Source organism: Arvicanthis niloticus, chromosome 23 (genome assembly GCF_011762505.2).
Source record: "Arvicanthis niloticus isolate mArvNil1 chromosome 23, mArvNil1.pat.X, whole genome shotgun sequence".
In the NCBI taxonomy this organism is placed as follows: domain Eukaryota; kingdom Metazoa; phylum Chordata; class Mammalia; order Rodentia; family Muridae; genus Arvicanthis; species Arvicanthis niloticus.
The window spans coordinates 7,250,645-7,277,985 of record NC_133430.1 but is presented as its reverse complement, the minus strand read 5'-3'; the positions used below and the strand labels follow the sequence as shown (position 1 = coordinate 7,277,985).

Genomic DNA, 27,341 nt, shown 5'->3' with positions numbered 1-27,341 from the left:
CCTCTTGCCTCTGCCTCCTGAGCTCTGGGATTAAAGGTGTACACTGCTGTGTTGAGGCATGTCTGTTTACTAAGTGTAACGCACCTAAAGAGAATGTTTTCCTTCAGTCTTGGAAGTAGACTGTCAGCAGAGGAGTAATGCTTAGGGCCATGTGGAAGCCAGACTGCATGGACTGTCCGGCACCATTCCGTGGACAGTAAGGACAACACTAAGCTAGGTGAAGTTCTTGCTCTCTTGGAAAATACTGTGAAGGAAACCAAAACAGGCTGCACACTATTATTTTCTTGTCTTGGTTCTGTGGTATCTGGTTCTGGGATTTCTGGTTCAACCCAGTGTGAGCTAATTTTTAAGTGTGCCTTTCATATGCAAAGCAGACATTTTAGAGCCTGTATTTGAAACCACCTGCTCTAACTAGCTCTTACACAACACCCTGGGGTTATAAGTTAGCTAGAGACTGCCTGCCTGTCTTTTAGAGTTTTTGAAATTATCCTGAGTAGCCAGCCAGTCCTAGCCCAGCTTCTTGCTGTAGTTTGTCTTTCTCTGAAAGCCATAATAAAGGCCTGACCTGTATTTGTAATACATGTCACCAGGTGACTGCCAATGAAGAGATAGCTTCTTACAGTTTTTCTAAGAGGAGGAGACCCACCACAATATGCAAAATTGCCCAGCATCCAGGGTACAGTTTTTCTAAGAGGAGGGGCCCCACCACAATATGTAGAATTGCCCAGGGTAGACTGAGACGGGCAGCAATGGGTGGCAAAAGTTGCGATTGCTGGGGTAAAAGTTGCTTACGACTTAGCAATTTTTATACCTTTCTTTTTTTTTCCTTTTTTTTGTTTTGTTTTTTTTTGTTTTTTTGTTTTTGTTTTTGTTTTTTTTGTTTTTTGAGACAGGGTTTCTCTGTGTAGCCCTGGCTGTCCTGGAACTCACTCTGTAGACCAGGCTGGCCTCGAACTCAGAAATCCACCTACCTTTGCCTCCCAAGTGCTGGGATTAAATGTGTGCACCACCACTGCCCGGCTTATAACTTTCTTAAACTCTTAAACTCTTTGTTATTCTTTGGCCAAAAGCTGGTGGCTTCTGGCCATTAACTCTTGCTGATGACAGCAGGGGATTAAGAAGAAAGGCTTAGTTATTTGGGCTCTATTTTGTCTTTGGTTTAAGGGCCCCTCCCTGGCCAGGCAAGAGGCTCTGAGAGACACCTAATATAGGTTAGATTTATGCTGTACTTACATTGTTTTCATTACCTAAATTACTTGGTTCCTGCTAAAATGGACTTCTGCTATAATTTGGACCTTGGGGTCTATGTTTATGTCTGTCTATTTGTGAGTTACATAGTTACACCCTCCTTTTTTTTTTTTTTTTCTTTCTTTTTGTTTTGTTTTGTTTTGAGACAGTGTTTCTGTGTATCCCTGGCCACCCTGGAATTGATTCTGTAGGCCAGATTGGCCTAAACTCAGAGATCTGCCTGCCTTTGCCTCTAGAGTGCTGGGATTGTAGTGCACCACTACAACCCAGCTGAGCCATGAATCTTTTATATTAACCATCACTTCTACTTTGATATTATCTAAATTAGGTATGAGGCTTTTTACCTATTTAGAATATTCAGCATATAATATATTCAGCAGGGTCGGGACAAAATATCTTTCAGTGGAGAATACTCCTAAGTTACTGCTGTGGAGTCAGTAGTAAAGCGTTTGGATTTATTTTACTTATGTGTATGAATGTTTTGCCTGTGTGCATGTATATGTACCACCTCTGTGTAACCCTGTAATATTCCATAGGACAGGGTTATGTTAACTCTGTTGGAGTCCATGGGACAGGATTATGGATGTCTATGAGCTACCACATAGATGCCAGAAATCAAATCTGGGTCCTTGGTAAGAGCGCTCTTAACTAGTGAGCCGACTGTCTTTTATTTTTGAAGACAGGATATCTTCATGCTGCCTTGGCAGGCCTCAGACTCCATCCTCGGTGTTAGTGCTGGAACCATCAGCCACTATCATCCCTCCTCTTAATTTGTTGATGATTTTTATACAAAAAATTCTAAGTCAGTCTTTTAATAGCCCAGGTTGGACCAGAATCCACAGCAATGGCATTCCTCTGTCCTAACTTCTTAAGTGCTGGGATTACAGTCCCCTCTGAAGCGCAAGGGAAACCAGGCCAGTTTCTTGAGAGAACTAAACAGAACTAGGATTAGCCAAGAGGCGAATATAACTTAAGAGGTAATGGCAGATTATATGTATATATGTGTGTGTGTGTGTGTGTGTGTGTGTGTGTGTGTCTTCCACTTGTAGAATATCATTGTTCTACTCTCTGCATATGGAGAAAGTAAACGTAAGGCTCTGAGATTATCTCAGCAAGCACGGCTTAGCTTAGTGGTTGCTGAGCTCTTAGAACAATGGCTCCTCGGATCTTACTCTTCTCAGATGTTGATGGATGATCTGTATTTATGTCTGATTGCCAGCTCTGAAAAATACTTTTGTTTTGGCTAGAGAGGTGGCTCATGTTTGAGAGTGCTTTTTGCTCTTCTAGAGGAGCCAAGATCCATCAGTACTCCATCAGTAGTTCTGGTTCTAGGAGACAACACCTTCTAGTCCCTGTATGCAACAAGCACACATGTGGTGCACATCATACATGCAGATAAAACAGCCATACACATAAGTAACAATTTAAAACAGTGTCTTTTATGGTAGCTATTGTCTTTGAAGCTAGGATAGTTTGCATCAAATTCCTATCCATATGCTGTAATTCCGTTAGTCCAAAAGTCCACACCGGAGACCTTTGGAAAGGATATAGTTTTCATACCATCTTTCTTCACATGACCTGGTGAATTTACAGAATCTCTTTATGAGACCTCAACAGATGAAAACCAGCATTCACTTGTTCTCTGTTAGACAGCAAGAACTCCATCTTAGTTTCTTTGATTTCTTGTAACCAGTTCATATTTTTCTCCTTTGAAACATTTAGTGCTTTTTAAAAAAATTATATTAATTTTTTGTGTGTACATGTGGAGGTCAGGAAAACTTGAAGGAGTTGGTTCTCTCCACCTGTAGGTCTTGAGTATCAGACTCAAGTCACCAGTCCAGGAAGCAAGTGATTTCACTGGCTGAGCTGTCTTTAGCTGCTGCGAGGCTTTCATCCTAGCGCTTGAGAGGCAGAAGCAGATGGATCTTTTAGTGTGAGGCCAGCCTGGGCTACATAGGCCATCCTGGGCTACATAAAAGTTTACTTCTCCAGCTACCTGAATTACTTGGGCCCAACAATAAGTGCACACTGAAGGATGTACAGTACCCTGTGACCATGGAGCAACATAAACACCATCTGGCACAGTAAACACTAGATGTGAAACGGTGACTCTTGTGTGTCTCCTCGTCTCTCTCTCAGACATCTAACTTGTCCCTGACCATGTGTACTCAACTCCCTTAAATAGTGTGTTCTTTGGTAAATTTTCTGAAATGGCAAAATGAAGCACTGGCACAATTAAAACTCTGACCCAAGAAGATACCCCAGCAGGTTCTTGCTGCCAAGATTTAGTTCTTAGGTTTAATCCTGGGAACCTGATAGACAGAAAGAACCAACTCCCACAAGTTGCATTCTGCCTAGCAAGATGTGTTACTTTCTGTTAAAAGAAATCTGTCAACTGGGTGGCAGGCACATGCCTTTGATCCCAACACCAGGTTAGGCAGAGGCAGGTGGATTTCTCAGTTCAAGGCCAGCCTGGTCCACAGAGCTAGTGCCAGGACAACCAGGGCTACACAGAGAAAGGATGTGTGGTGCATGGTTTTTAAGCATAGTATTTGGGAATCAGAGACAGGTAGTTTTCTGTGAGTTCAAGGCTACCCTGGTCGACTTAGCAAGCTTCAGGTATGCCAGCTACATAGTGGGACCTTGTCCTGTGGGGGAAAGGGAGAGATAGAGGGGAAAAAAAAGGTGTGGGGAGGGTGTTGGAGAAATGGCTCAGTAGTTATGAGCAGTGGCTTCTCTTTTAGATGACCCAGATTTGGTTCTCAGTACCCATGTGGTGGTTCACGCTTGTCTGTAACTATAGCTCCTGGGGATCCAGCACCCTCTCCCGGCCTCCACAGCACTGCATGCACAAGGTGCACTTACATGCAGGCAGAACGCTCATATTCATTAAACAGTCGTTTTTAAAAATCTTTCAGAAATAATTGTTTTCATTTGTCGATAGAACCCTGACACAGCTCTGTAACAATACTTCTTGCGGACAGGACTTAAGACGTGTGATCATTAGAATGCCACAGAGGCTGGCTCCAACCTGGGGAGGCTTGGTGCTTTTGTTGTTTCAAGACAGGTCTTCTCTGTGTAGACCAGGCTGGCCTTGAACCCACAGAGATCTACCTGCCTCTGCCTACTTAGTGCTGGGATTGAAGGCGTGCGCCACCATGCCTGGGGGATTTAGTGATGTTATTTCTGTTGTGTGCCAGACTTGGTTTCAGGTCCTATGGAGGTATGACATGATAAGAAACATGCACATACAAAAATGTGTAGGTCACGGTAGTGCTTACCTTTAATCCTACAACTTGGGAGCTAGAGGCAGACAGATCTTTGTAAATTTGAAGCCAACCTGGTCTATGTATCAAGTTCAATGTAAGCTAAGGCTATATACAGTAAGACCTTGTCTTGGGTAGAAAAAAAAAGTGACAGCATCTCCTCCTTTGGGATACTCAAGACACTTCAAAGAAGAAGTGAGGTAATAATTGTGTTGTCAAACAGGAGATTCACTTAGATAATTCTGCCCCTGGTACTTGATAAATGAAAAGAAGAGATTTTCTAAGAACAGAACATGTCCCATTATGGGCATGGCTTGCTATTTGTGGTCTTGGTACAGTGTCCTAAGGTAGATTGTAGCAGTGGATTATGAAGTCTTCTAGCTTAGGGCTTGTGAAAACAAACAGTTGAGAGATACAAATGATAGCTACAGATTCAACTGTAATACATATAAAACATGTTATCTCTATCTCTGTTTGCAGGATAGAGGGAAGCCAGAAAAGAAGCCAAATCTGAATGGCTGTCAGGAGTGTGGTTGTGTTTTGTCTGGTCCAAAAAATAATCCACAATAGTCAGATGTGGGTATTGAATGAATTTATTAAGTATACAGCAAACCAAAATAAAAGAATACGTAGCAAGTAGAATTTAGACAGACAGCAACCAGCAAACACCATCAGATCGGGCATTTGAAACATCAGGCAGACATCAGCTAGGGAAGCTCTTTTAAGACAGCCAGCTGTGATTCCCAGTAGGAAGACTCCTGAGCAGAGAAGAGTGTTCCCCTCAGAGGAGGCTTCCAAGTAAAAGAATTTAAACATCAAGAAGGCAACATCATCACATTAGTACTTAGAGCATCCAGTAGAAACTGGCTGGCTAGGAGATGGAGAAGGTCAGATGGAGTTTTCAGTTGAACTTTCTGTAGGACTGAGCCTTTCATGACCTTTAGGCACTTCTATATCATGGAATAAACAATAGTTGTTGGGGGCCGACTTTTAGCAGAAAGCGGCTATCAGCTTTGCAGCCATCTTGAGCCATATACCCTGACATGAGACTTGGATTACAATAGCCTACAACAGCTGAGAACACTCCGATAATCTTGGTTTAGATACCTTGGGTGTGTGAGATTAAAGGTGTGTGAGATTAAAGGTGTGTGACCTAAGAGTATGACTTAGAAGTGTAGAGATCAGATTTAGAGACAAGACCTAAGGGCATGATTAAAGGTGTAACTTAGAGGCGTGGCTTAGAAGTAAGACATATAAAAGGTAGAGACAGACAGTAGAGAATCAGACTATAGAGGGAGAATCAGACACATCAGACATTACAGAGACACAGGAGAGATTCAGACACAGCAGAGAGAAGACAGAGAATGAGACACTTAGGAGACACTTCAGAGAGTACAACTTGGAGTACAACTTGAAGTAGGAATTAGGCATTAGGTAGCAGGCACTTGGAAGAAAACTTGGAAGAAGTAACTTGGAACTTGGAGGGACTAGGAGCTAGGGACTAGGAACTAGGAACTCAAGACTTAGGACTTAGACTGAAGAATAAACGGGATTGAATTACACTCTGTCTGGTCTGCATTCTTCGAGTCCGTCCTCACTCTCGCTCTTGCTGAACCCCGACCCGAGGACCGGAGCAGCAGCTTGGGCCGGGATACAGTGGCCGCCCAAACGTGGGTCGGCCCGGGCCTCAACAAATAGTAACCTCTGTCAGAGATGGTTTGTCTTCTAGCTGTTCTTAAAGCTGTTTTGACTTTGGGCTGTTTTGCTGTTACCTTCTCCCTGTCACAGAGTTAGGGGGAACCATCCCCAAGCAAGGAACCTTGGAAGACACTTGAGATAACCATGCTTGGGTTTGAAGCTCAGGGGTTGTAAGCCAGATTCCAGAATGTCAATAGCATATAACAATTTTTTAATATAATAAACATTCCAGAGTGGCAGTCTTCTCAACTCAACACAAAATATAGAACCAACAGGAGGTATTTATGTTGGAAATAAAAACATTCCTGTTCTGCTGGACATGATGGCTCATGATTTGGGAGGCAGAGTCAGGGTTAATCCATGTTAGGGCTGGATCAGTGGTAAAGAACACCTGTTGCTTTTAGAGACCTGGGTTTGGTTCCTGGAACTCGCATGGCAGCTTACAGCCGTTAGGAACTTCATCCAGTTCCAGGGGATCAAATGCTCAACTACCCTCTTTTGACTTTCTAGGGTACCAGGAACACATGTAGTGCACATAAACATGTGCAGACAAAACAGGCATTTCTTCTGTCTGGCTTCCACAGGCACTTATGCCCACTTGAACTCCCGCATAATTAAAAATCATAAAGTGTTTAAGACAGGAATCTATATCAATCCTTACACTTAAGATATGACCTCAGGTTATATGCCAGAATCTGCCTGTAGCCATCTGTCTAGGGCTGTTCATTTAAATTGATGTTAGACACAGTAAACAGAGCAGCAAAGTGGAAACCCTGGGCTATCTCACCAGCTTTCAGCAGATGCAATCTCCAGGCCTTTCTCAGCTGTGTTCCCCATAGAAAGGTTGTACAACTTTGGAAGAGGTTGGCCAAAATGAACTCTACCCTTTGCAGCTTTTGGATCCAGTTGTTAATCCAATCCACAGTGATACATTTCTTCCCCTCTCTGAGTCCTCAGCATGTGTCTCTCTCTACCACACATTTTTATTACTTCTGTGTACCATCTCTGCATATTCTGCTTCAGCCTGATGTGCAAAGTCTGGTTCACTGGTGTAGTGTGTGCTATTAGATTGGCAGGGGCTTGACTCTTGGGTAGAAGGTCTCTTTCTTTGTACTGCCTCTCATCTTGAAAGAGGCAGGGGCCAACTTTATGCTGCTTTAAGACAATGGACTCTGATGGCCAGACATTCTCCAGCTGTGTGTCTGTGTGGCTCAGGAGGGCCTGCACTGCAGATGGCTCTCACTGTGCTGTCACCTGTCCTCTCTACCTAGGACTTCCAATCCATGTCATTCAGAGTCTTCCTGGAGAATCGTTTGGAATCAAGAAATCTTATGACATCCTAATATAGTTCTCTGGGTCTGCACAGGTTTCTATTGGACCTCAGGCTTGTGGACAATGAAGTTTAATCACAAACTATTCTATTCTAAATCTGACCTTGGTTTTAAAGATGGCAAAGTCAATTCACAGTGTGGCCCACGCTCCTCTCAGGACTGCTGCTATACCATGAGTGGGAGCATGTGCTGATAGGGTATAAACAGACTTCAGGGTTACTCGGGATTTCTCTCTTATTTTTTAGGAATAGGGTAAAAAATATAAATAATGAAGCAGTTATCTAAGAGAAAACTTATTTGTTCTATAAGCAGACTATAACATGTAATAACATAAGGGTTTGTCTTTTGCTTTTTTAGCTCTTCAGAGAAGTAAGAATAATGAAGATTTTAAATCACCCAAACATAGGTACTTTCTGTTTTCTTAAATACTTTGGGGTTTAAATATGCAGTCTTGAAAATACTTATAAAGCTAAAATAAACATATTTCTGAAGTGATAGGAGGCCCCATCCCTTTTCTCCATGCCCATGTCTTTTTTAAATAATATATATACAAGTTAGTTTATACTAGCTCTTTGAGATTTCAGGTATTAAGCATTTGACTTAAGGTTTAGTGCCATAAGAATATGTATAATCAGGCTGATAAATTTACATTTCATTAGCTGGTAATATTTTCAAAAAGTAGTATATAAAATATGGGATGCATGCTGTATAATGTAATTGTATAGGAAGTATCCATGTGTCCTGTGTACATAACTGTGACAAGCATTCAGAGAAGAGGAAAGGACGTTATCCTACTCTCACAATTATAGGACCAAGATGAAACACACAAGTTTCACACTAGTGAAAACCTTTGATTCTATGTCATAAAAGGGCCTTTTAAATAGTGTAATTGTATTTTTATAAAATGATGGCTCCTTTATTCTTTTAGTTCTTTTGTGTAGCCCTGGATGTCCTAGAATAGACCAGGCTGGCCTTGAACTCATAGAAATCTGCCTTCTTCTCTGCCTTCAGATATTGGGATTAAGACCCAGCACCTCCCAACTCCTTTATTTTAAAAATATTATTTCAAGAGTAAATGAGATGGGTAATGTTATGTTTAGCATTGTTGTTGTATGCACTACTGTGCAAAAACAATGTTACTAAGCTATCATTCTGAAAGGGTATTAATGAAAAAAATGGTATATATTAGAATTGGTAAATATGTTTGGAGACCAAAAAAAAATCATAAGAAGTATAATGATGGAAAAAATCCTTTCTTTTTCATTTCAGCTCTTTGAGGTTAATCATTAATAAATGGATTCTAGATTCTAATTTTTCACCAAAAATTTATTTTATCCCTACTGGTCAGAATTTCATCACTACTGTCCCTGGGATCAAAGCATAAATGCAAAGTGAATTTGATAGATCACAGTTCTCTACTTATTTGATAGAATGTATTTACATTACACCTTTTTTTTTTTTTTTGGTTCTTTTGTTTGTTTTTTTCTTGTTTTTTTTTTTTTTTGTTTGTTTTGTTTTTTTGGGATTTTTTTGTTTGTTTGTTTGTTTGTTTGTTTAGAGACAGGGTTTCTCTGTGTATCCCTGGCTGGCTCTGTCTTCAAAGTGCTGGGATTAAAGGGATTAATGTCAATAGAGTTAAGGAATTTACTCAAAAGAGCTATTATCTGCTTTTACATATTAAAAATAATTTATTCTTATGTTGCTTATTTACCAGAACTGCTTTAACTTTCTTGAGTTAGTTTTCTTAGCGGTTTGAACATGGAAGCTAAGTAATTAAGTAATGGTCTGAGAATCCGATCAGTTCATTTACACTTTCAACCACCGTGTCAGGTATTTTCTCTGGTCTATCTAGTGTCTTAGTAAGTCATCATGAAACATCAAAGAAATCATTTAGATGCATCCTGGTTTGTTGAGAAAAGTTTCAAGAAAACAAGAAAACCAAGTAGATCTATATAATAGTGACTTAATAGCTTGAGATTTGCTTTATTTTCTCCTTTTAAAATGTTTATTTCTAATTGATGTGTCATAGCTCTATGAATCAGCAGAAACAGAAAGTTCTACTTAAATAAAGGAGCCATCATAGTAAAATTTCACTGACTTAACCCCCTCCCCTTGAAAAGAATTCTCTTTTGTTTGCTTTGCTTTGTTTGGGTTTTGGGTTTGAGGGTTTGTGTGTGTGTGTTTTGGTTTGTTTGGGTTTTTGTTTTGTTTTGTTTTGTTTTTAAACAAGGCTTCAGTATGTAGCTCTGGCTGTCTTGGATCTCAGGTCATGTAGACCATGATGGCCTCTGATGGATCTATCTATCTATCTATCGATCGATCGATCGATCTATCTATCTATCTATCTATCTATCTTCCTTCCCTCCTCTCTCTCTTCTCTTCTCTTCTCTTCTCTTTTCTTTTCTTTTCTTTTCTTTTCTTTTTTAAGTTCTAGAGTGTAGGGATTCAGCTCGGAGATAGAATACTTCCCTTGCAAGCCTAAGACCCTGGGATCCTGGACTCAGAGCTCAGCTCTAGAGGGAAGAAAAAAAAAAGTTATTTTTACTGGTCTAGGGCCCAATCTTACCTTCTAGAGAGGCTGAAGCAGGAAAACCCTAAGTCCCCAGCTTGCCTAGGCTTCAGAATGAGTTTCAAGGCCAACCTTACAATTTAGAGCATATCTCAAAATAAATATTAAAAAGTTTGGGGATAGCATTTGACTAGCATTACTACAAAGATGTATTTAATTGGCACATTTCCCCTTTAATTATTTCTAGTTTTACTCTCAGATTATTAACAAAGGAACCTCGTTCTCTTAGAGCTGCAGTGAGTTTCTCAAGTGAGAGTCTGAGATGGGCAGAAAGCCTTGGAGGGCTGTGGAGGACAGGCGGGGAGGAGAGGCTGAAACACGGAAGCTGCTGGGAGGAAGGCCCACCCACACAGACAGCACAGACTGAAACAGGACATTCTCCACACCCAGAAAGGAGCTTTATGTTTATGGTTTCTTTGTTGTTGTTGTTTACAAAATTCTGTAATACAGAATTTTTTTTTAACCCCTAAAAACAGTTATAAGAGCCAGCTCTCTAAAAACTTTTAACAGGAAAAGGTAGGGGGTTTGTAGTTTTTGTGCATGTTGTTTTATACATACAGACATTTGTTCTTTTTCGTTGTCTGCTTTCTCCCCTCCCCCAGTGAAGTTGTTCGAGGTCATTGAAACGGAAAAAACACTCTACTTAATCATGGAATATGCAAGTGGAGGTAAGCACATTTATATTGCTTACAGAGTAAGAAATTATGTGTATGTATTTTCTTTTCTTTAAGAACAATCTGAGCGGCAGTGCCTGTGTGGATAGTCTTAAGTATTAGTTAACACTCACACGTAGTCACCTGGGATCAGAGTCAGACCTAACCTTGTCAGTACTGTGGATTATAGTGGTTGATATTAGCATTCCTGTCTTTATTATGTTTACTTGTGTGTATGTATAGATGCGTGTGTAACAGCACACTTACGGAGGTCAGAGGACAGTGTGTAAGGCTTGGTTCTTTGCTTCCACCCTGGCCTTAATCTCACACGATTAGGCATGCATGACCAGCACTGCCCTCCAGAACTGTCCTCTGGCTTTTCTAGCAGCATCACTAGGTGATAATATGAGCAACTCTCCTTTTTCCACTGTGGTAAATATGCATCTCATAAAATTTAGGATCTGAATCTCTCTTTCTATCATGATGTCCTTGAACTTCTGATCATCTTCCTTCTTGTTTTTTGATTTTGGGAGACAAGGTTTCTATGTGTAGCCCTGGCTATCTAGAATTCATTTTGTAGGCCAGGCTAGCCTTGAACTCAGAGCTTCACCTGCTTTAGCCTCTTACGTGCTGGGATTAAAGGCATGTACGACCACTGCCAGGAGTTCTATTGCTGTAATAAACACCATGTTCAAAAGTAAGTTGGGAATCCTCTTAAACCCAAAAAAGGGTTTATTTGGCTTACAGTTCCACATCATAGTCCATCACTGATGGAAGTCAGGACAGAAACTCAAAGAGGGCAGGAAGCAGAGGCAGGAGCTGATTCAGAGGCCTTGGAGGAGTGCTATACTGGCTTCTCATGGTTCACTCAGCCTGCTTTCTTACAGAACCCAGGACTACCAGCCTAGGGGTGGCACACCCACATGAGCTGGGCTCCCCAATATTAATCACCAAATAAAATGTTTACAGGCTTGACTGCAATGGAGGTTCTTTGTCAGGTTGACATAAAGCTAGCTAGCACAATGACATTTACATAACTATACACCCTTACTGTCATCTATTTCTCCAGAAATGTTCAAAACTGGGGCTGTACATAGAGAAACCATAAATGTCTCTTTTCTCTTTCTTAGCTCCTTACATTCACCAAATTATTTTGTGTTCTGAATTTGACTAGTTTAGGTACCAAATATAACGAGATTATACAATATTTGTCCCAGACTCACGATGTTATACTTAATAGAACATTGTCAAAGTCTTCTACATGGTGGCGTGTGCTGAGATTTCTTTCTTAATGTGGAATCTGAGAGGGAAAGGGAGATATGGGTCTAAGTACGTTTTGTTTTGTTTTGGTTTTGTTTTGTTTTTCGAGACAGGGTGTATAGCCTTGGCTGTCTTGGAACTCACTCGGTAGACCAGGCTGGCCTCAAACTCAGAAATCCGCCTGCCTCTGCCTCTGCCTCCCAAGTGCTGGGATTAAAGGCGTGCGCCACCACCGCCCGGCCTAAGTACATTTTTTTTATCCCAAGTATTAGAGGTGTTTAATGCATTAATGCATGTTTGATGATTTATTAGTTTCTTAGTTTTGATTGGCTGTTGTGTTGTTTTTGCTCTTGGGATTGAAATCTAGGGTTTAAAAACACACTTTATCACAGAATTATATCTCCAGCCCTAACAGATTTAATTCCATTAATGTCTTATCTTTCCCAAAGCCAAAAATGATGGTTTTAGCATATGTGACTACAAGTAGATGTGTATAGTTTCTGTGGTTATAAAGATTCTCCTTGAGGGTTGAGGTTGATGGTCCTAGTGTTTGGAGCCACCTCTAAGTTCCACTGTGTACAGAACAGGTGCTTTCCTGGTCATGTCTTCTTTCTTCGCCTCTAGCACCGTGGAGGCTTGCAACTACCTGGAACTCCAGCTCCAGGGGACCCAGTGCTGATTTTTTTGTTTTGTTTTGTTTTGTTTTTTGTTTTTTTGTTTTTTTGTTTGTTTTTTTCTTTTTCTTTTTCTTTTTCTTTTTTTTCTTTTTGGCCTCTGAGGATGCATGCTTACACATACTGTGCAGAACTATATGCAGGCAAACAACTATGCACATAAAAAATTGTAACTATTTTAAAAGGGGAGGGAGGCTGGAGAAATGGCTCAGGGGTTAAGAGCACTGCCTGCTCTTCCAGAGGACTCAGGTTCAATTCCCAGCAACCACATGTCAGTTCACAACTGTCTCTGACTCCAATTCCAGTGGCCCTGACACCCTCACACAGGCATACGTGCAGGCAAACATCAATGGACGTGATTTTATTTAAGATTTATTATTTTTAGTTATGTGTATGTAGGTGAGTCTGCACAAATTTTTGTATTCCACATGCATGGGTGCTGGTGTCCAGAGGGCATCTGCTTTTCTGAAACTGGAGTTAAGAGGCAATTGTGTACCTTCTTATGTGGGTGCTAGGAGCTGAACCCAGAACCTCTGCATGAACAGTGTACGCATGCACACGCACACACGCACCTCTCCAGCACTCTTGAGAGCAGAGACAGGGGGATTGGTGGGGCCAGCCTAGCTTTAGTTTCACTGATAGACCCTATCTCGAGGGAATAAATTGAAGAGTGATGTGGCAGAGCACCTTCTGTCCTCTTTGCCTTCCTCAAACATAGGTTCTCACTTGCATATACATGTGCTATACACATACTGCACACACTTTATTTTCTTACAAAGGGGAAAAAATTAAACTACTGTCTTTTTAAAAGGCATTGTGGCACACTTGTTTAACCCCATCACTTCTGGCAGAACCAAAAGGATCTCTCTGAGTTCAAGGCTAGCCTGCCTCTTCTACATAGTAAATACCAAGCCTCTGAGAGCTAGAGTCTCTGCTTTGTCAGTCTGTCGCTGGTTTCTGTTTTTGTTTAAAGTGCTCAGGCTGTCGATTATTAAACTTAACTGGAAGAGAAGAGAAGGAGTGGGACGGGTTTCCTGTAAAATGAAGATGGGCTTTGGAAAAGACAGATTATATGATGAATCCAATGTGGACTCTGGCATATTAATGTCTGTTGGGCTGAGTGCACAGTGGGTGTGTTGATGAAGCCTCCAGCAGTATAACTTAAGATGGCTCACGGTCTTGAATATGTCATGTGTTGTTGTTGAAATCAGCTTGTCGTTCTACAGGACACAGGAGTGATAAAAGTTGTATTACGGACAGCCAGGACCACACAGAGAAACCCTGTCTCGGAAAAAACCAAAAACAAACAAACAAAAAAAAAAGTTGTATTAAATTGGCTCACTAGCACCAACTCGATACCTTTCCTTACCCACTCTCCCTTCCCTTCTTTCTTTGTGTTTGAAACTGGCTTTCACTATGTAGCCATTGCTGCCTCAGAACTAGCTCTGTAGACCAGGCTGATCTTTTTTTTTTTTTTTTTTTTTTTAATATTTATTTATTTATTTATTTATTTAAATGTATGTGAGTACACTGTGAGACACATCAGAAGAGGACATTAGATCCCATTGCAGATGGTTGTGAGCCACCATGTGGTTGCTGGGAATTGAACTCAGGACCTTTGCATGAGCAGCTCAGCTCTTAACCACTGAGCCATTTCTCTAACCCGACCAAGCTGATCTTAAAGTCACAGAGATCTGCCTGATTCTGCCTCCCGAGTGCTGAAGATAAAGGCATTCATGTTGTGCCTGGCAGTGCCTTTTCATTGGGTGGAACCTTAGAATTGCAAAGAAGTCCTTAGAAACCATCGATGTCATCGACTTTTTACAGATAAGATGAAAGCTCGGAAAGGTCAGGCCTCACGTACCCAGCTGGGTTCAAGAAGGAAAGGTGCTCTGAAGTTCTCATTCAGTCCTGTCCCAGCCGTGTTCCCTGGCCTTACATGAGTGCTGCTCAGTGCCTCTCACTTAGAGCCTTTAGAGGCTCTGTGTCCAGCTGCTTCATCTGAAAGTTAACACGTTTGAAATAGGAAATTTTTTTCTAGCTTATAAATTATATTCCTGATTTATAAAACTTAGTTCCTTATTGTGAGTGTGCTTCATAGTTGTAGAAACCTTTTAAGAGGGCTATTATTGTATGTAAATTATAAATAATGGTTTGGATGTTTGGACCTCATCTATGGTTTATACAACAGTGAGTCGGTTTCATTTACTAATAGTTTTTTTTCTTATGTGTATGTTGATATGTGTCCATGTGTGTATGCTTCGGCATGCATGCCACAGAAAACAGGAGAGGGCTAGGTTTCTTCCTCTATCATTCTGTCCCTTATTCCTTTGAGGAAGGATCTCTTCTTGAACCTAGAACTAGAGTTTTTCAGCTTACTGTCAGCCAGTAAGCTCCAGAGATCCTCCTGACTCCCTCTATGGCACTGGAGATACAGACCTGCGGAGATCACATCTGCCTTGTTCCAAGGATATGGCTGGCAATCCACCTTCAAGTCTTCTTGGTTGAGTAAAAAGCACTTTTAACCACTAAGCCAAGTTTCTGCCTCTATGTTTTTTGTTTGTTTTTAGTGTAGGATAGTGAGGTAGTTTGGCAAGGTCTATTGTATCCCAGGCTAGCCATGAACTTGCTATGTAGCTGTTTGTATGTGTGTTACCTTTCTGTTACTATTTTAAAACACCATGACTAACGCAGCTTATAGAAGGAAGAGTTTATTTGGGCTGGTAGCTCCTAGAGGATAAGCATTCATCATGACAGGAAGACATAGCAGCAAGCAGCATCATGGCAGCAGGATCAGGAAGCTGAGAGCTCCCATCTTAAACCTCTAGCACTAGGCCGAGAGAACAAACTGGAAGTAGGGTGAGGTTTTAAACTCTAAAAGCCCACCCTGCAGTGAACATGCTTAATTCAGCAAGGTCATACCTATGAAACCTCATCAAATAGCTGTGAACCAAGTATCCAAATACCAGAATCTATAGGAACTCTCATTTAAACTACTGCAGTAGCCAAAGATGACACTGAACTTCTGGTCCTCCTTCCACCATCCTAGGGATGGGATTGCTGCTGGTACTCACCATAGCAAGCTCTGTTGGCATCTCCTTCATCCTTTCCTGATCCTCACTGCTCACTACCGTGCATACCCCACATAGCCAGTTGGGCTTATGCTCGAATTGATTACTGCATATATCCCACAGTGGGCTTCCCATCCTTTCCCTTCATCCTGACCCTTCTCACTCTTCTTCAGTGATCCTTTTATAAAATCAATTTTAGATCCTCAACCTCATTTAAGAGTATAGCAGAGCCCTTTCCCAAACCTGCTGAACTCTTGTGAACCTGCCCTTCATTTTCCCCATTGCTTACACTTCTCCAGTATCTGTGGCTGCCTTACTGCCTCCCTCTCCTGCCCCCACACTGTGAATGTGTGTGTGTATCTATGGTTTCACTCTGACAGCTTCATTGTCCACTCCATTAGATAGCTAGGAGAGCATAAACATGTGCCCTACAAACTCTTGTTATTTTCTTCTTTTTCTTCACAGCATCCATGGGCCTCTGATACACTCTGTACATATATGTTTATTGTTTCTCCTATTAGCCAGGAAATTCAGGAAAGGGGCTCTACTGAACTTGCTGCTCAATTTCCCAGAGCACAGAGCATTGCCTTACAGTTAATTAATAGTTACATTTAATAATTAAATAATAATTCATTAATAATAGAAACAACTAATACTTGATTTATTAATTAGTAAATCAAGACATTTGCTGAAAAAAGTAATGCTTGGTGATAATAATCTTACAGGAAGATACTTTTGGGGGGCGAGGTGTGGAGAGAGATAGGCTCTCTCTTTAGACCAGGCTTGCCTAGAACTCAGAGACCTGCCTATCTCTGCTTCCTGGGCACTGGGCTACATGCCTGCACCACCATACTTGCCTAACCTTTCCATCTTAATTGCTCAGTTTCTGTTGAGGCCTGTTGAACAACGGAAAGTGCATAATAACTTATCATAGTATATTTCAGTTTTAGGATTATCCTTGTGAGCTTAGTTAGCATCAGTTATAGCTTAGTGACCATGTTTTAGAACTATTAACTTCATGCATCAATTTGAATGTATTTAAATTTTAAAAATAACAGCTGGAGAATTGGCTCAATGAAAAGCATCTCCACTTTTGTGGAGGACCTGGGTTCAGTTCCCAGCACCCACAGAGTGACTCAACCATCCATTTGTAACCAAGCTCTAGGAGAATAAAGTACCTCTTTTTGATCTCTGCAGACATCGGGCATACATCCAGGCAAAACACACATACATGTAAAGTAAATAAATTTAAAAATATTTTAAATTTAAAAAGACTAGAACTTTACTAAAAACAGAACATTATCCATTTGTGGGAAAATTAACTCCCAGTTGTAGGATTTCTGCTTAATTTTATTTCTCTCTGTTTAGGTGAAGTGTTTGACTATTTGGTTGCACATGGAAGAATGAAGGAAAAAGAAGCAAGAGCTAAATTTAGACAGGTATGAGTTAACATGGGATGGGCTTAGTTTGTTAATTCATAAGTTACATTGTTAATCTTGATAGTGCAATTAAGAGTGGCATCCAGAGCTGGGAGACAGCTCAGTCAGTAAAACGCCTGCAGTGCAAGCACAAGGACCTAGGTTTGAATCCCGCAGAAGGATGGGCATTGTGATGTGTGCCTATAACCCCAATACTGGGAAAGAGGAGACCAACAGATCTTTGAAGCTCATTGGACAGGCAGTCTAGCCAATCAGTGAGCACCAGGTCCAGTGAGAAACCATATCCAAACAATAAGATAGAAAGTAGTGAAGGAAGACAATGGGTGCTGACCTCTGGCCTCTACAGAGATCCACTTACAACAAACCAACAAATTAAGGTGGAGAGCAGTTGATGGAAGACACCTAGTGTTGCCCTCTGGGCTCGAAGTATTGATTGGCTAGTTACATTTTTTAAAGAGCTTTTTATGCCTGAGATACTGTGTTACCAGCAAATGTGGATCACACTTGATAGATTCGATAGGTTTTAAAACTATATTTATTTAGCATGTGTGTACATGCAAGCCCAGATTCCTCAGGCAACCTACAGTGATCAGTTCTTCCTTTCTTCCATGTGGGCCCCAGAGATTGAATACAGGTCAGCAGGCTTGATGCCTTGTGCCTTTCCCCACTTAACTGTCTCAAAGTCCAACATAGAAAATGCCCAGGCTCTGAGTGTTTCTTAGAAATAATTATTTCTAGCTTAATACCAGAAAAGCAGCAAGAGGTTTTGAGTATTTTCCCGTTACTATGGTTATCAGGTTAGCTTCAAGTTGTTTGGAGCTAGAGGAGGAGATGGAAGAGTGACAGGAGATGTGATTCAAAAGCAGAACTTGAAAATAACCTTTAAGAATAATCTCAATATCAGAAAAATATGTTGGAGATACAGCCCTGCGGATAGAGCACTTTACTAGCCTTCGTACAGCCCTGGGTTCAGTTCCCAGCACCACGCAAACCGCATTTAGCATGTTGGATGACTTTATATTGGGCCAGGAAACAAAATCAGAAGGAGTTCAGGATCACTGTCACCTATATAGAAAGTTCAGGGTCAACCTGGGCAATTAAAATTGAGTACAACAAAGCAGGATGTGGTGGCACATTCCTTCAGTCCACAGGAGGCAAAGCAGGCATATCTGTGAGTCTCTACAGAGTGATTTCCAGGCCAGCCGGAGCTGTGTAGTGAGAGCCTGTCTCAGAAGAACAACAACAAAAGAGTGAATGAATATTATAATTGTGAGCCCGCACTGGTGGTGACTAACACTACTTTTCTCATGTCCAGATTGTATCTGCAGTACAGTATTGCCACCAAAAACGGATTGTTCACAGAGACCTCAAGGTAAGCCCAAGCACTCTTGCTAAGCTGTATAGTTATTTTGGCAACTGTTTCTCAGATTGAACTGTGTGGTTCAATAGGAAAGTTAGGTTCTATCATGACTCACTCTTTTTGACAAAGATATAGTAAAGAGATATTTCTTGCTTTAAGTAAAGTTTACAAAAAGTATTTCAGGTCTCAGTAAAGGTTCCTAGTGCTTCATCTCTGGGAGACAGTCTCACAGAGGTCCCCTGAAACATAGGACCCACCTGAACAGTGGATGCCTGTGCCTGTCCCTGTGTCTGTAGGAAGACATCCTATCTTATAAGCTGTGGCGTCTGTTGGAGGCCTGCAAGGGCTGCAGCTCTGCTTTCCTGTGGCTGAGTTAGGACTCATAGTGCGTTTTTTTGGTTTTTTTTGTTTTTTGTTTTTTGTTTTTTTTTTTTTTTGGTTTTTTTGTTTTTTTGTTTTGTTTTTTTGGTTTTTTTTTGTTTTTTTTTTTTTTGTTTTGTTTTTTTTTTTTTTTGTTTTTTTTTTTGTTTTTTTTTTTTTGTTTTTTTTTTTTTTTGGAGGCTTTCAGCTCGACTATTTCTATGTGCACTCCTCACTTCTCTCTTGTTCCTGGAACTTGGATACCTCTGCTGTTCCCCGCTCTGCTTCCTTAGACACTCAGTCTTAGCTTAAGACTTGGATCCACTCTGCTCATAAGGTTACTGTTTACTGCTTGTCCCTCTCAGCACCTGGCCCTGAGTGCATCCATCCAGTTATGGTAGCTGTCTACATGAAAATGACCCCCAGTCTATACCTTCATCCAGAGCTGTCCTAGGACCCAAGCATCCTGGTACCTAGGCAAAGAGTATCTCTTGGACACTTCTGATATAGCCAGTTCTAAGTCAAAAGTTTTTCTTTCTAAACTGGAGTGTGCTGTTTTTATTATTGTAACTAAAGCTTCTCAGGAGCCTTCTGCATAGCCTTCAGTCCTCACGTCCTTTTGTTGCTGTCACCTGTCCCTTCTATACTATTGCCACTCTGCAAAGCCAGACCACAGCCATGTTATAGTCACTCAAAACAATTTCCTGTTTTCTCTACTCCTGACTTTCCCTCGTTCCCATTCTATCTTTATTTTATGTATATGGTGTTTTCCTTGATTGTATGTCTGTGCACTGTATGTGTGCAGTACCTGTAGAAGCCAGAAGAGGCCATCAACAACTCCTCCCACTCAGCCTCCCAACAACAACTAGGTGGTTTTTAGCTTCCAAATAGACACTGGGAATCAAACCTGGATCTTCCGGAAGAGCACCAGTGTCTTCTCTGCTAAGCCACCTCTCCAGTCTTCAGAATGACCTTTAAAAAACACTATTCAAGGCATGATGATGACACATGCTTCTAATCCCCATGCTCAGAGGAGGCAGGCACAGCTGGATATCTGAGAGTTTAAGGGCAACCTAGCCTACATAGAGAGTTCCTGTGCAGACAGAGCTAAAGGATGAGACTCTAGCACAAAACAAACAAACAAACAAACACCAAAAAATGTGCACATAAGATTGTCCTTTCCTTGTTTAACAGCTCTTGAGTGGTTTTCTCTTACCCTGAGATTAGAAAGCTGAAGTTTGTAAATACTTACTGCTTAGTTGGTACCTGCCACCTCCCCAGCTATCTCTGTGGGGCATCTCTCCATACATTGTCTTTCAGTTGTCGGTAGAAATGTACTCTCACCTGTGTGGACATCCAACTCTCTACTCTGCCCCAAACACACCTGTGACAAGCTCTGCCTCTCTCAGTTTCACTTGTGCTGGGAAGCTTCTGTGACTTTCTTGTGCTGAGCCTGTGGTTGGTGGGTGCCCAGCAGTCTAGTGCTTGCTGTGTAGCAGCTGCTTAGTGCCTGCCAGCTAAAAGGGACTGGCTTGTCTCTGGGGTGAGGCTGAGAGTTCTCCTTCCCCAGCAATACCCATTTACAGCCACTTAATAGTGTTTATCCAGTGTGAGTACCTAAACAAACACCTGTATTTTTAAGAGGACTCTTACTAATTGAAGAAGCTTTCTGAGTTTTTTTGACCTTGAAGTGTTTTCTATTTAAAATTGTCTTGTAATTATTATGTATTTGATTGTTAATACCAAATTAAGAATTGTAATTTATCTTCTGTTTTTCTCTCAAAATAATGTTTTTACATTTACTAATTAAAGATAAGTCCTCGTAAAAAGCCTTTATGAAATGTCCAGTACTATTGTCATAATTGTATTTTAGTTAAGTTTCATTTTTGTCTTGATGTTTTCCCTCTAGGCTGAAAATCTGTTATTAGATGCGGATATGAATATTAAGATAGCAGATTTTGGTTTTAGCAATGAGTTTACTGTTGGCAGTAAACTAGACACATTTTGTGGTAGTCCTCCATATGCAGCCCCTGAGCTCTTCCAGGGCAAGAAGTATGATGGGCCAGAAGTGGACGTGTGGAGTCTCGGTGTCATTCTCTACACCCTCGTCAGTGGGTCGCTTCCCTTTGACGGTCAGAACCTGAAGGTAAAAGAAGCAGTTGCAGCCATGCACTCCAAAAACTAAAGCCTTTTATAAAATTATGTAAATTGATATTTTAATTCTCTACCTGTATGGGTGCATTATGGTTTTGGTTCATTGTTACTGTTTTAATCTAAAAGTGAACTCTTCTTTGGTTCCTCCATCCCCAAAGGAACTGAGAGAAAGAGTACTCCGGGGGAAGTACAGAATCCCGTTCTACATGTCCACAGACTGTGAGAACCTTCTCAAACGCTTCCTGGTGCTGAACCCAGTTAAACGTGGCACTCTTGAGGTAACCACGCTCGGGGGAAGGGAGTATTTACAGGAATGTGCTTGGTTTGTGTGACACTGAACACTGCTGGAATTTTAGCACTAAGTGAACAATAACAAAAGACTCCCTCGTTTTTTAAGACTTTAACTCCCTTGTTTTTAGGTTTTAACACTTTGAGAGTGTTACTCAGTGAAATGCTGTAAACCATGTTGCTAAGTATTGTGATTGTTGAGATAACTTGGTTCTGTGCTGCTCACACACAATTTGCCTTTCAGCAAATCATGAAGGACAGGTGGATCAATGCGGGTCATGAGGAAGATGAGCTTAAGCCATTTGTTGAACCAGAACTAGACATCTCTGACCAGAAGAGAATAGGTAACGTGCGTGCATGCACTATGTTGTTTTGCTCCTCTGTGTGTGGCTTAAACAAAAATAAACACAAAATGTAGAGATGGTTACCTGTTGTGTCCTAATCAGATTACTCCCTGCAGTTGTGCTCAGCAGCTCCCCTGTCAGAAAATATGTAATCTTCTAAATGAAAGAAAATTCTTTTTCTCTATGCTACCAGGATTTCCAACCAAAATAAAACATATAAATCCTATTGTCTCTTTTAGACATTATGGTGGGAATGGGATATTCCCAAGAAGAGATTCAAGAATCTCTCAGTAAAATGAAATATGATGAAATCACAGCTACATACTTGTTACTGGGGAGGAAGTCTGCAGAGGTAAGAGCGCTAAGAGACGACATTCAGTAAGCACCTGGGGCAGAGGGGACCGGTTTCCATGTATGATGGCCTTACTCATAGCACTCAGCAAACGGAGACAGGAGACTCAGGAATTAATGCCATTCTGCTGAGTTCAGGGCCAGTCTAAACTATAAAAAAAGTGTCCCAAAAATAGTTGACCTTAACTTATTTAAAAACCAACAGTTATTAGTTATGTAACTGTTTTCTCAATTTTTTAATATAACATTTGGTATTCATTTGAAAACTTTGTCTATAAATAATGGTTTAACTTCGTTGACCATTATAAGCTATTGTAGTTTTATATTTTTGGTTGTGAGTCTAGCCCAAAAACAACTATTTTAACTTTAAGATAATAACTCTTTATCATCAATAATGTCACAAATGTGTACAATTATAAGTTAATTTTTGTCACTAATAGTTTGAAAATGATGTAAAATACCCAAACAAAAGAAGGAAACAGTATGGTATCTTAGTTCTTTGAAAAGGTCTAGGAAGGAGTCATTAACTTAGGATCTTATTCCCAGGGGTCAGAAACAAACTTTTGACTGAGTTTAAAGTTGTTCTTTTGTACATTGTGGTAACTCCTCCCTGATTGAGAGGTAGGGGTGTGTGTGTGTGTGTGTGTGTGTGTGTGTGTGTGTGTGTGTGTGTGAGAGAGAGAGAGAGAGAGAGAGAGAGAGAGAGAGAGAGAGAGAGAGAGAGAGACAGACATGAGGAGTTTCCTGACAAGCGTTGGGCTCTGTGCATGGTTGCTGCTCTTCTCATTCTCCCGTAGCTGGACGCTAGTGACTCCAGTTCTAGCAGCAACCTTTCACTTGCTAAGGTGCGGCCAAGCAGTGACCTCAGCAATAGCACTGGCCAATCTCCTCATCACAAAGGGCAGAGGACCGCTTCTTCAAGTCAGAAGCAGAGACGGTACAGTGACCACGGTGAGTCCGAGACCATTCCCAGTTTCTGAGTGTGTTCCTTTGTGTAGAGCCTGGTGGGGCAGAGAGTGGCTTGCTATCCCTGTAGCACTAGGGACTGATATGGTTAAGGTCCTCTAACTATTTGGAACATTTGGCAGATATTGTTGAGTAAGGCTTATCAGAATGAAAGCCGTAGTTATGTATATCTCTTCTATGTCTGTGTAAGATACCTGACCAGAGCATTGCAGCTGGTGGAGCTCTCTGTTCTGATGGAAGTGTTCTCTGTTCAGAGAGGGTTGGGACAGCTAACCATGGGAGGCTGTGGAGCACTTGGATGGAGGAAACGACTGTCCCAGTCTGTCTCTTATGTGTATGAGTATTTTAACGTCATGTCTATAACTGCACCACTTGTGCCTGGTGCCTGTAGAGCCGGAGAGTGTGTTAGAGCTCCTGGAATATAGATGCTTGTGAGCTATGATGTGGGTGCTGGGTCCTCTGTAATAGTAGCAGTGTTCTTAACTGCTGGATCATCTTTCCAGTCTCAAGGGGTAGGTATATATGTATGTATGTATGTAGATTTTTCTCAAGAAGGGCATTTTACTGTGTAGCCCTCGCTGTCCTGAAACTTACTCTATAGAACCGGATGGCTTCACACAGACCTACCTGCCGCAACCTCCCGAAGGCTGGGATTAAAGGTGTGTGCCGCCACCACCCAGCTAGAATTTTCTATTGTAATTTCAATTAAAGGTGAAAATCTGAGGGTGGGCATTTTGATAACTGCTTATAATCCCAGCACTTGGGAGGCAGAGGCAGGAGGATCAAGAATTTAAGGTTGAAACTAAAGAGGTGGCTTCAGTGGTTAAGAGTACAGGCAGTGGTGGTGCACGCCTTTAATCCCAGCACTTGGGAGGCAGAGGCAGGTGGATTTCTGAGTTTGAGGCCAGCCTGGTCTACAGAGTGAGTCCAGGACAGCCAGGACTACACAGAGAAACCCTGTCTCGAAAAAACCAAAAAAAAAGTACTTGCTGTTCTTTCTAAGGACCTGTGTTCAGTTCCTAGCACTTTCATCTATCTATACTTCCAGTTCTGGGGGATTCAACTCCATCTTCTGGCCATTATGGGTACCAGGCACACAGATGCACAGACATACATACAAGCAAAACAATTATCTGCATAAAATATTTCTTTTTAAACTTCAGAAGAAGGTCATCCTTGGCTATGTACCAAGACCCTTTGGAAAGAAGACAAAAGAGCAGGTGGGGGTGTGTGTATTAAATTTATCCTGTCTGTAGGGTCTGTAGATAAGGAGGTTATGTTGATATCTCTCTTCCCATGTATTCATGTTAGCTAAAAAGGACCAACTGAATGCCAACTTCATATGCTTATATACTGCCCTTAAAATACCCAATTTAAAGGGAATTACTCCTAAATCCTGAAAGAAACCAGTGGAATTTCCACTTTTATCAAGAGAATAATTTAGTAAATTTATTCTTCCGTAAGCATGTAGATTTCACCTGAGTTTTATGGGTTTTTTTTCCCCCAGACTTTTTTTTTTTTTTTTTAATTTTTAGAACCTTCATTTTATCGGTAAGGCACTGAGAAAGGAATGTCAGCATGTCTCCAGGAGACAGAGCTGCTGAGGAATGCCTGGTTGTTTGAGCGCAAGGTTGGCTCCTTATCCCCAGCCCTGTGGTTCATCTGCTAAACTAGGACTTTATCCACTCATAATCCATTTTCACTAGAAAAGTTCGATGTGGCCCCAGGTGTATGGGTGTATATAGGGCCAAATATCACTTGTAAGTCATAAAAGTAATTTATTTTAAAGTAATTATTTAATATATAGGTGATGTTACTTGTTGGGAACCACACTGCCCCACATTTGGGGGCCAAAATATTTTTATAATCTGACAGAGACCACTCTGTCAATGTTGGAACTCACACTGCCAAAAGCCTTGGGGGCTAAATTGTTAGAGCCCACACTGCCCCAAGCTGGTCCAGTCCATGGGTCGGGGTTCAGCAAGAGAGAGAGAGTGGTCAGGACAGATGGACGTGAAAAATAGAGACCAGACAGAGTGTGATTCAATCCCGTTTATTCTTCAGTCTCTCTTTCCAAGTCCCTAGTTCCTAGTACCAAGTCTCAGGTCCCAATTCCTAGTTCCTCTGTAATAAATCTCAAGTCCTAATCTCTGTTCCAAATTGCTAGTCTCTTTCCCAGTTCCAAGTTCTCTGCCTCAAGTCTCAAGTACTCTTCCAAGTACAAGTGTCTAATTTTTGGGAGCCACAGTGAGTATGTCAGTATCCGCCATTCCAAGATGGCACGGACATTGTGTCCTCCCACTAGTAAACAATTAACTGCGCAGGTGCAAAGGCAGAAAGCCCACCAAAGTCACTGGCCAATCCCGAGGCGTAATATTGGGTGATGAGTGAACAGCCAATCAGAAGTGAACACGTCACTCTAGGGTGTATTTAAGCTGTGCCTCTTCCTGTCTTTGCCCCTTCCGCGGTCTTTCACATCTGCTGATACAGATTAAAGCCTCGCTGTGGTGATACCCGAATTCTGCCTCTCGTGTTTCTCTTCCACGGGTGAAAAGGGGACACGAGAGGCGCGCGGAACATCTAATAATAATTTCTTCTGTCTGCCCTTCTTATATGTCTCACTTTTTAAGTCACGCCTTTAAGTCACACCTTTAAGTCTTATCTCTAAATCACTCCTTTAAGTCACGCCTTTAAGCCTCAGCTCTAAATCACACCTTCAAGTCTGGCACCCTCAAGGGAAAATCCTGGGTATCTAAAACAAGATGTTATCAGAGTGTGCTCAGCTGTTGTAGGCTATTGTAATCAAGTCTCTTGTCAGGGTATGTGGTTCAAGATGGCTGCAAGGATGATAACCGCCTTCTGTCGGCTCCCCACAGTTACTGTTTTATTAAAAGGGAAAATTTTGATGCTAATGAGATACTTATTCTTTTTTATTTTTACATAGATCTTTTTGTTGTTGATTTTTTTGTTTGTTTGTTTTATTGAGACATGGTCTCATTCTGTATTTCTAGGTGGCCTGAAACTTGCTATATAGATCCAGTCTGGCCTTGAATTTCTAGAAATCTGTCTTTACTTCCTGAGTTTGAGGATTAAAGATCTGTATCACCATACCAGATGAGAACTAAATGTTGACTGAGTTTTGATTCTACAGGACATAGAACACTACCCATAGTATTTTTTCAAATTCATTTCTTACTTGTAATAATCCTTTTAGATTATAAAAATACTTTTATTATCTTTAAAATAATACTTACTGAGAATACCACTTCATCTGAATGCATAAGTGATACACAGGACTGGAGCGAGCACATATTCAACTGCTCTGACATGTAGGACTACAGTTTGGTTCCCAGTGTCCGTGTGTTTTTTATAACTGACTGCGGTTCCAGGCACTCCAGTGTCCTTCATGGGCTCTCACATGCACACATTGCTCATAAACCCACAAAGGCAAACACACGTACATATAAATAAAGAAGTCTTTAAATGTGTACTATACCGTGACATTGTACCTGACCTCCGTCCTCAACACACGCACTCATGCAGCAGGTGACCGTGCTTGCTGACAGCTTGACTGCCTGGTTTGGTACATTGGACCCACACAGTGGAGCAGGCAGGAGAACCTATTTCTGCAAGCCATCCTCTGACCTCTGAATGTACACCGTAGCATGTACATACATATACATAAAATAAAATGAATGATTAGTGTTTTTTTTTTTTTAATTTTTAAAGAAAAGAAAAAGCAACTACCTCTGCACACAACTTAGATATATGTCAAGGGAATAATTTATGGAGAAAGAATAACTCAGAGGCTGGAGAAATGGCTCAAGTTATTTAAAGCACTTGTTGCTCTTACACAGGACTGGGGCTCAATACGCAGTCACCCACAAGTTGACTTAACAACTACCATGACTTCACTTGTAGGGGATCCAGTGCCTTCTCATCTCCACAGACACCAAGCATCCACATGAAGGACATATTTACATTCAAGCAGAATATTCATACACATAAATTTTTAAAAAGGAAAAAAAAAAAACAGGCTAGCAAAGGAAGGAAAAAGTACATTGGGCCAGCAGTAAGATGGCTCAGTGGATAAATACCCAGGACAGACACTGAAATAGTTTGGCTTCCATGTGTATGTTTTCTCACAAATTAATTTAAGACAACAAACAAACAAAAACTTAACCCCAGGAAGTGGCAGTACATGTCTTTAATCCCAACATTTGGTAACCAGAGGCAGGTGTATCTCTATGAGTTCAAGGCCCACCTAGTCTGGAGCAAGTTCCAGGACAGCCAGAGTTACACAGAGAAC

General features: G+C 41.2%; 1 protein-coding gene across 13 annotated transcripts in view; it reads left to right on the top strand.

Annotated features, from left to right (window-relative positions):
- Positions 1-27,341, top strand: part of Mark3 (microtubule affinity regulating kinase 3) — a 90,277-nt gene that overhangs the window by 29,937 nt on the left and 32,999 nt on the right. For 8 of the 13 annotated variants that reach the window (XM_076921088.1, XM_076921085.1, XM_076921086.1 and 5 more), the window contains exons 4-12: positions 7,901-7,949; positions 10,715-10,780; positions 17,139-17,209; positions 18,525-18,581; positions 20,839-21,075; positions 21,242-21,361; positions 21,616-21,715; positions 21,955-22,067; positions 22,864-23,017. In XM_076921088.1, coding sequence (XP_076777203.1) covers positions 7,901-7,949; positions 10,715-10,780; positions 17,139-17,209; positions 18,525-18,581; positions 20,839-21,075; positions 21,242-21,361; positions 21,616-21,715; positions 21,955-22,067; positions 22,864-23,017 — 967 coding nt within the window. The remainder of the gene's footprint in view (positions 1-7,900; positions 7,950-10,714; positions 10,781-17,138; positions 17,210-18,524; positions 18,582-20,838; positions 21,076-21,241; positions 21,362-21,615; positions 21,716-21,954; positions 22,068-22,863; positions 23,018-27,341) is intronic. The other 5 variants (XM_076921090.1, XM_076921089.1, XM_076921087.1 and 2 more) reach the window with 2 other exon arrangements.